Genomic DNA, 10,000 nt, shown 5'->3' on the forward strand with positions numbered 1-10,000 from the left:
GGGACGCCAGTCCACTGCAGCGTTACTCAAGAAACAGGGAGAAAGTTGGGGCGAAAGAGTACAATAGGGGTCTCCATCCCCCACCCCCTGCCGGAGCCTCGTGGAGCTTTTTATGTGTATTCGCTCAATAAACACTCACAACGCCCGGTCTGGGAATCGAAACCGCGAGTCCGCTGCCATAACATCTGGGACATTGCGCCTCCACACACACACATATATATGTACACACATACATGCACACATACATACACACGTTATGTATTTTATCATTTTACTTGTTTCAGTCATTTGACTGCGGCCAAGCGGGAGCACCGCTTTAGTCGAACAAATCGACCCCAGGACTGATTCGCTCACGCGCGCAGGCTTAACAACAACAAAGTAATTCCTCTTTCATCATAGATGTGTTGGACCAGCACAAATGGAGGGCTTAACAACAACGAGATAGATAATGTAGTCCTAGACAGGATGGTCACAGTTGGAACACCTTTGATCACAAGTCTTCTGGATCAGGACTGACCTGGGGCTAAACCACAACAAGGAAGGACACATTAGATAATGTAGTCCTAGATACACTATGCCGGAATAAAAGACAGGATTTGTCACATCTGGAACATCTTTGATCATAGGTCTGTCTGGGTCAAGACTGACCTGGGGCTAAACAACTTTACCAATGACAGCTAAAATGATTACACACATACATATACATCATTCATTAAACTGAATATCTTCAGTCTTTCCTTTCTCTCGTTTTACATGTGTACAATCTTTTATTCTTTTATTCTTTTATTGTTTAATGTGGAGGCGCAATGGCCCAGTGGTTAGGGCAGCGGACTCGCGGTCATAGGATCGTGGTTTCGATTCCCAGACCGAGCGTTGTGAGTGTTTATTGAGCGAAAACACATAAAAGCTCCACGAGGCTCCGGCAGGGGATGGTGGTGGCGAACCCTGCTGTACTCTTCCACCACAACTTTCTCTCACTCTTTCTTCCTGTTTCTGTTGTGCCTGTAATTCAAAGGGTCAGCCTTGTCACACTGTGTCACGCTGAATATCCCCTGAGAACTACGTTAAGGGTACACGTGTCTGTGGAGTGCTCAGCCACTTGCACGTTAATTTCACGAGCAGGCTGTTCCGTTGATCGGATCAACTGGAACCCTCGTCGTCGCAAGCGACGGAGTGCCAACACCTTGTTTAATACGTTTCAGTCATTTGACTGTGGCCATGCTGGATCACAACCTAGTACTTATTCTATCGGTCACTTTTGCCGAACTACTAAGGGATATAAACATACCAAAGGCGACAAACACAAGCACAATGACAAACACACATAAATATAGTCATTACAGCCATGCTGTTTAGGTGCCTTCAGTTTTGGGCCGCAGGCCCAATCAGCCCTCTACAAAAGTCCGCACGGTGTGCAACTTTTAAGCTAGTCCATATATAAATCCACAAGCGCGCACACAGACACACACACGTTCGGTCGCAAATTCACATTTAAGATTTTAGATGAGTCGCGAACCTTAATACAAATGAAAAGAAAAAAGAAGACCGGAAAAATTGGTATTATTCATCCTAGAAGAATTACTAATAAATGCCTCACATAATTTTCTACATGTGCACCTATGTAATTCCTATTAAGCAATGAAACAGATGTAAGGGAGAATGAATAATACAAAATGTTGTTTCAGTCTTCCGTTGATATATATATATATATATATATATATATATATATATATATATATATATATATACATACATATATATATATATATACCATTCGCCATGATAGCCACTACACATTCTTTATTTTCTCTCCTTGTTTCTTTCTGTGTTCCTTTCTGTGGAAGAGCGTAGGCTCGAAATGTTAAAGACTTTTTCACTTCCCGAGCGTTAAACTAATACATCTGTTTGTTGTCTACACCACCTGTCTTAGTCTTTTGTTTCTTTTGTGAATTCTCCCCCTATATATATATATATATATATATATATATATATATATATATATATATATATATATATATACACACACACACACAAAAGAATTCGACACAAAATCTTCGGGCCTCTAATCACTCCGGAGGAGTGTATCTATCTACATATGTACGTGTAGTAGTTGATGATGTAACTATGAGTGGATTATAGAACAGCTGTAACGTCTCCGAGGTTATTAATACTATTTCTGCCACTGTCTTGTTTATATACTCTTTTACTCTTTTATTTAACTATATATATATATATATATATATATATATATATATATATATACATATACATATTATTAGATTGTACATCTATGTGTTGTTTCTTCTCGATCCAGATGATCCTGTTGCTTACTCTGATCACGTGGTGTTGTAACAACCTGCAAGTGAAATCCGACTTATTCATCAGATCGTACAACGCCCATCGCACACAGTTTGATGCATTTGTTTACAATTCACTCGAGGATGTCAACGAAGAGAAGCCTCATTTGGTCACCCCATGTGAAACCGTGGTAAATCGTTCAGACGATAAATCGCGCTACCCGAAATATGTATACCACGGCCGCTGCAAATCTTTAGGGGGCCAGTGCGGACAGTCGACCAAAAAGGTCCATATGTTGGTTCCAGGCAACGCTTCCGCCCTGAAGAGCGAGTATCGGGATGATTTCGTGCCCTACACTATTGAAGTAGTCACTATAAATACGACGTGTGTTCAAAGACGACCTGACAAGTTATTGCAAACCGAAACAAAAATACATGTAAGTCCTTGGTTTTTTCTTTTTATTGTTGTTGGCACTCCGTCGCTTACGACGTCGAGGGGTTCCAGTTGATCCGATCAACGGAACAGCCTGCTCGTGAAATTAACGTTCAAGTGGCTGAGTACTCTACAGACACGTGTACCCTTAACGTAGTTCTCGGGGGATATTCAGCGTGACAAGGCTGACCCCCTTTGAATTACAGGCACAAAGCAGAAACAGGAAGTAAGAGTGAGAGAAAGTTGTGGTGAAAGAGTACAGCAGAGTTCGCCACCATCCCCTGCCGGAGCCTCGTGGTGCTTATAGGTGTTTTCGATCAATAAACACTCACAACGCCCGGTCTGGGAATCGAAACCGCGATCCTATGACCGCGAGTCCACTGCCCTAACCACTGGGCCATTGCGCCTCCACTTTCTTTTTATATACGAGGGGGTACCCAAAAGAAACCAGAATTTTGCTGTTATTATAATCACTTAATTTTACATGTTTATACTTTTATCGCCTTCAAATATTCTCCATTTGAAGCACTGAATCGGCCCAGACGCGTTTTCCACTGTTCGAAGCAACGCTGCAACTCTTGCAAAGTGATGCTTTCTGACGCCTCCGTTGTTTCTTTTCAAACGACAACTGACCATTCCTAAAATTGTGTAAACTTGTGTTTCGCTCATAGCAGTGTCCTTGTAAGCTGTTTGAAGCATGGTAACTGTTTCGGCTGCCCTTTTCCTCAGCAGAGAACAGAATTCCACGGAAGCACGCTGTTCCATCGTTTCAGCCATCGCAAAAAATCGACGAACAGGGAAGATACACTGCAAAGCAAAAGACACAACATGTAGCAGTACGACTCGACTGGACGACGCCGGTTGGCTGACTGATGCCTGAGGGGACGCCGGTTGGCTGACTGATGCCTGAGGGTTGCATAAAGTGTCTTCTCACCGGCGGAAGCCCGAACTACAACGGGAACGTTTCCGATTACTTTGGGGGTATCCCCTCGTATCTTGTTTTCTTCTTCATTGCTTTGCTGATGACCTGGTCTAATGAATATTAAGGTTCGCGACTCATCTAAAATCTTAAATGTGAATTTGCGACCGAACGTGTGTGTGTGTCTGTGTGCGCGCTTGTGGATTTATATATGAACAAGCTTAAATGTCGCACACCAGCATCGGTTGTCAAGCGATGCTAGGGGGACAAACACATACACACAAATATATACACGCACATATATACATAGTCTGTTACAGTCTGTCATACCGGCCATGATGAAATACCACAAGGTATAGAAAATACATATTCTCCTTTATATATTTATATATATATTTAATCCTTTATATATATTTAATCCTTTATATATATTTAATCCTTTATATTGAACACTCAATATTTCATATATTCAATAAGACATATTCCATATTCTATATCCCACATAAATTTTACAAGAATATAAATAAAAAACATAAAAAACAGACAGAGTTGGAACTCTTTTAAATAAAATAATATATTCCTCTATACACGATCATACAAAACCCTTTTTTTTTGTATTTATTTTTACTCACACATATATAGATATATATACATATATATATACGACGGGCTTCTTTCAGTTTCCGTCTACCAAATCCACTCACAAGGCTTTGGTCGGCCCGAGGCTATAGTAGAAAACATTTGCTCAAGGTGCCACGCAGTGGGACTGAACTCGGAACCATGTGGTTGGTAAGCAAGCTACTTACCACACAGCCACTCCTGCGTCTATGCATAAAAAATAACCAGGGGTGGTGATGTTTGATATTATTATTATTATTATTATTATTATTATTATTATTATTATTATTATTATTATTATTATTATTATTATTATTATTTATTATTATTATTATTATTATTTTCGCTTGCAAACGATTAAATTTTCTTTTCTTTTCTTTCGATTTGCAGAAGTTCTCAGAAGCAGTATTAAAATTCTTCAACAGAAGAACAACTGATTCCGATCTGGAACCAATCGGTGAGGACAGGGCCAACTCTTTCGCCGAATGCCAATGGGATTGGGTTCGGCATATCGACGATAACCGCATCCCGCGGGTCTTCGAAAGAGCCGTCTGCAGAGACTACGAACGCTGCAAACCTGTATTCAAGGAGATCGTCATGTTTGCTAAACGTTCTGATGGCATTTGTATAGGAAACTACTGCAATTATGAGCCAAAACTCTATAATGAAACAGTGGCTTGTGTTTTGAGAGTAAATTTAGACACAACGGCAGGTGCTACTAGTCAGGAATAGAATTAGAAGTAATATGAAGCGATTCAGAACCACAATCTCAAGGGCATTTTTTACATTTTTATCAGTCGACATGATATTCGGCTGCGCGGTCAATGCTTACCGCAGTAACAATTCTACTTCTGGTCACCCATTTCTTTGGACGTGAAGCAGAGGGCAAAGAGAGAGAGAGAGAGATCGTCCAAAGTCAAAACGTCGAAACAGAAAAACGAGAAAGCACAGAAAGTGTACGGGAGAAAGAAGATATGTATTTGTGTGTGTGTGTGTGTGTGTGTATGCATTTATAAACGTACTCTCAATCACTTAAAGATGATGATGATAATGATGATGATGACCATTATCATCATCATCATCACTAAATAATAAATATTGCTTTTATTTAAATCACGCCATAATCAAAACATGGAAGACATGTTTGAAATAGCTTAAAACTGCTAGAAATAGCAGAGAAATTTCACTTTCCTTCTCTCCCTCTCTCTTTCTCTAGAAAAAACAAAAAACAAATGATAGACGTGTTGCTTCGGGGCACTTCTAAATATAGGGAACAATTTTTTAAATAAAACTATAACAATTTTTTTTAAAAACTAGTTTTTTTTAAAAATACATTTCAAGAAACCGGCTCACACGGGTCAGTTCTCTCTCTCTCTCTCTTTCTCTCTCTCTCTTTCTCTCATGATTTGAATCTCTGGCTAAACAACAACAACGAACAATGATTTTCAAACCGAAATTTGAATATAATATATATATATATATATATATATATATATATACAAAAATAAGAGGAATGACCAGCAAAAGTGGACTCCTATATGCTAGAAATAGATGCCGAATCATCTAACCACGAAAAAAATATGTTCTCAGTAAAAATTCAGCGACACAACAGACTGTAAAAGGGCAAGACAAATGGAAAAATACTAAATAAAAAAACGATTAACCTACGTACCATGGTTTCACCTGTTAAAATTTACATAAGTAAATATCTGCAGGATCGTCAGCGTAGACCGATTTCTAGCATATAGGAGTCCACTTTTGCTGGTCATTCCTCTTATTTTTGTATGTAATATAATTTTAATCTTCGGATGTTTTTAATAAGCTAGACCACTGGTTTTAATTGATTAATATCAATTTCTACCCTCATTAATAAATTTTATATATATATATGCATATATGTATGCAAAGAAATGGCAATATAAAAAAAAAAATATACCAATTTTCGAAAATTTTACAACGAACAATACTAACTTATATTTTCTGAAAATTTTAGATATATATTTATAATATTCTATATTTTTTATCAATTTGGTTAGTGGTTTGTCCGTTTGTATTCTTTTTGTAGTATTTTTTTAACGATTTTTTTTTTTTTTCAATTTTTAAAATAATTTGTTAACAAACAAATTCCACTCAACCCACTTTCTTCTCAAAGCAAAACAAAACAAAATTTAAAAAAAACAAAAACCAAAAAGAACAGCGTAAACATTATGCTAGAGTAGAAATTTAATCCTAGGCTGTCTCTTTTACGCCAACACTGATCTTCTATTTTCGACTTTACTTACTTTGAGCAATGCAATACTATTTATTGGAAAAACGCAATGTATATATATATATATATATATATATATATACAATATCATATATATATATATATATATATATATATATATATATATATATATATATATATATATATACAATATCATATATATATATATATATATATATACAATATCATATATATATATATATATATATATATATATATATATATATATATACAATATCATATATATATATATATATATACAATATCATATATATATATATATATATATATATATATATATATATATATATATATACATATATATAATATATATATATATATATATATACATATATATATATATATATATATATATATATATATATACATATATATATATATATATATATATATATATATATATATACATATATATATATATATATATATATATATACATATATATATATATATATATATATATATATATATATATATATATATATATATATATATATATATATATATATATATATATATATATATATATACATATATATATATATATATATATATATATATATACATATATACATATATATATATATATATATACATATATATATATATATATATATATATATATATATATATATACACACACATATATATATATGTATACATATATATATATATATACACACACATATATATATATGTATACATATATATATATATATATATATATATATATATATATATATATATATATATATCTACATGTATATATTCATTTACATATATAAACGTGTATCTATTTATATAATATACATACACATATCGGGAATCAAATACGCGCGTGCGCAATCACGGACGGTCACGTGTCTATATTTAAAGGTGACAATTCTCTCTCCATCCATGACAACAAAATGTCATTAGATTCAAATTTACATCTGTACTCTGGTACATGCATCGAGTTCTTTCTTTTTCTCCTCCTTTTGTCATGTCTGCGCATATGCCTGTCTGTCTGTCTGTCTCTGTCTATCTCGCTCTCTCTTTCCGTCTCTCAAACATATACACACCCAAACATATACACACACATGCATATATATATATACATATATATACGACGGGCTTCTTTCAGTTTCCGTCTACTAAATCCACTCACAAGGCTTTGGTCGGCTGGAGGCTATAGCAGAAGACACCTGCCCAAGGTGCCACGCAGTGGGACTGAACCCGGAACCATGTGGTTGGTAAGCAAACTACTTACCACACAGCCACAAATCTTGTATATATAACTATGTATAATTCGATATACATTAATAAAGATAAGTTTAACACATTAAATTAACACATAACATCTTCATTAACGCCGCCAGTGAATTCAGGACGTTTATATTACTTATAAGGTTTCTATATATTTCAACTAGTGTAGTTGGGTCTCAAGGGGTGGTACAAACCTAGCAATATGTGTTTCATAGTAAAAACAAAATTTCCATTCAAATGGCAATTACCGGACGATTTTCTGTTCGAGTGTAACCGTTTAGGTTGTAGTAGAAACGCGACCCATGTCGCAAATAGGCATACAGATAGTGTATAAATTTTATAATTGAAAAATCTAATATATTTCCTATGTACGAGCATACCAGCCTGCAGACGAAATAAATTGGGTTTCCAGGCGCAATTGAGCCCGCGGGCGGGGTTCTCCCCGCCCCTGATTTAAACAATAAATAGGCTTCTTTTCAATAAACAAGATTCATGAGTCTAAAACATGTGCATCACTTAATGTGTTACGTATTTTTATTGTTCCCCCAAAGGAGTTAATTTTCTGAGGTTCATTTCTCCATTCTTGTCTTTTATTTCCTGTTGTACATATGGATATATATATATATAAACACATATGCGTGTGTCTATATGTATGTACATGTATCTATGTATGGGCGTATGCGTGTATTTATACCATTGATATATATAGGGTGTGTGATGTTTCTAGATTATTAAATATGTATATTTTTTCTACTATTTATTAAAACGATGTATTTTGTTATTTAAACATACAAAAATGTATTTAAAAATGGAAAGACTAATGTAAAATCGAATGAAATAAAATAAAATATTTAATTTATAATATAACGATGTGTTTTCTTTTCTTTTCTAACTGGAGTATTCGTGTATCTACTCTATCTCAAGACACCAGTCTCTCTCCGTTCTATACCTTTAATCCCTCAACTGGTACAAAGCTACACAACCTCAATGCTATACCTCACTCCTAGTCGAGGAGTCTTTGTTGTACAAGATATCTGGTGACCCTATCGGCGCTGGTGCCACGTACGAAACACTGGTGTTAGTGCCACGTAAAAAGCACGGGTGATGGATTCACATAAAAGACACTGGTGATTGGACAACAGAAAACACACTAGTGGTGGAGCCGCATAAAAAGAACTGGTGATGGGGCCACATAGCAAGAACTGGTTATGGAGGTCATATACAAAGCACTGGTGCTGATTCCACATAAAATGCACTGTGTTGGGTCCATATAAAAAACAATAGTGTTGGTACAACGTAAAAAGCGCTGGTGACGATGTCACAAACAGCACTGGTACCGGTCCTACATAAGAATTAATGGTGCTGGTTCCACGTAAAAACAAAAAACAAAAAAAACACTGGTGCTACATAAGAAGTATCAGTCCACTATCTGAAGTGGTTGACATTAGGAAAGGCATCCAGCAGTAGAAATCATGCCGAAGCAGACAATGAATCCTGGTGGGACTCCTGGACTTGCCGGCTGCAGTCGAACTCGTTACCAGATCAGCGGTTGTCTGCTGCTTCTCTGTTTATATATTGTGAAAAGGAGCGAGTGACTGCCATCTCTAGCAGGCAAGTGTCCAGTACTGATGAACAGTAAAGACCCAGAAACCATGGTTTACTGGTCATGCCAAGCTGGAGTGGAGTCATTTGGAAACAATCGGACACAATCTGTGTCCGATATATCGGACACAGATTGTGTGTTGTTAACCAGCTGGAAAAGATGTTTTCCTGGGGTTAAATTGTAGTAACTACCTAACTTTCTGTAAATAAAACATAAACGGAAATCCGTAGACATTGCAAAACGCGTTTAAAGTACACAAACACTCTTCTAGTATCATACGGATAGTTAAGCCTAAGTAGATTACTTTGATATTTTAATTTTTCATTCAATTCCGTGCAGCATAATCTGCAGCCGTACCTGTTTTTTGTTTATTTAATACGGTAGGGCTCTCCTAACTATACTCAATGCAATCTCAAACTGATTTTTATTGTTCCTTTATTCTCACACCTTTTTCCGCGAGAGATACGATATTAGCTTTATGACGGTGTTTAAAGAATGAGAGGTGATTTCACAATCTCCACATGAGGATTCGCCAATCTAAATATATACGAAGCGTTTTTATCAGCGTGTGTGACTGCGTTTTATGTATATATAT

The 10,000-nt window shown here is 35.6% G+C and overlaps 2 protein-coding genes across 2 annotated transcripts in view; one reads left to right on the forward strand and one right to left on the reverse strand.

The window, feature by feature from the left end:
• The window catches only part of LOC128251557 (uncharacterized), a 7,232-nt gene extending 1,564 nt beyond the window's left edge, over positions 1-5,668 (forward strand). The window contains exons 2-3 of the mRNA XM_089345936.1: positions 2,315-2,734; positions 4,658-5,668. Coding sequence (XP_089202062.1) covers positions 2,315-2,734; positions 4,658-4,999 — 762 coding nt within the window. The 3' untranslated portion in view covers positions 5,000-5,668. The remainder of the gene's footprint in view (positions 1-2,314; positions 2,735-4,657) is intronic.
• Positions 1-10,000, reverse strand: part of LOC106883628 (thioredoxin-related transmembrane protein 1) — a 310,837-nt gene that overhangs the window by 125,376 nt on the left and 175,461 nt on the right. The gene's annotated exons all lie outside the window — the stretch shown is intronic.

Source organism: Octopus bimaculoides, chromosome 30 (assembly GCF_046866305.1).
Source record: "Octopus bimaculoides isolate indiv1 chromosome 30, ASM4686630v1, whole genome shotgun sequence".
Lineage (NCBI taxonomy): Eukaryota > Metazoa > Mollusca > Cephalopoda > Octopoda > Octopodidae > Octopus > Octopus bimaculoides.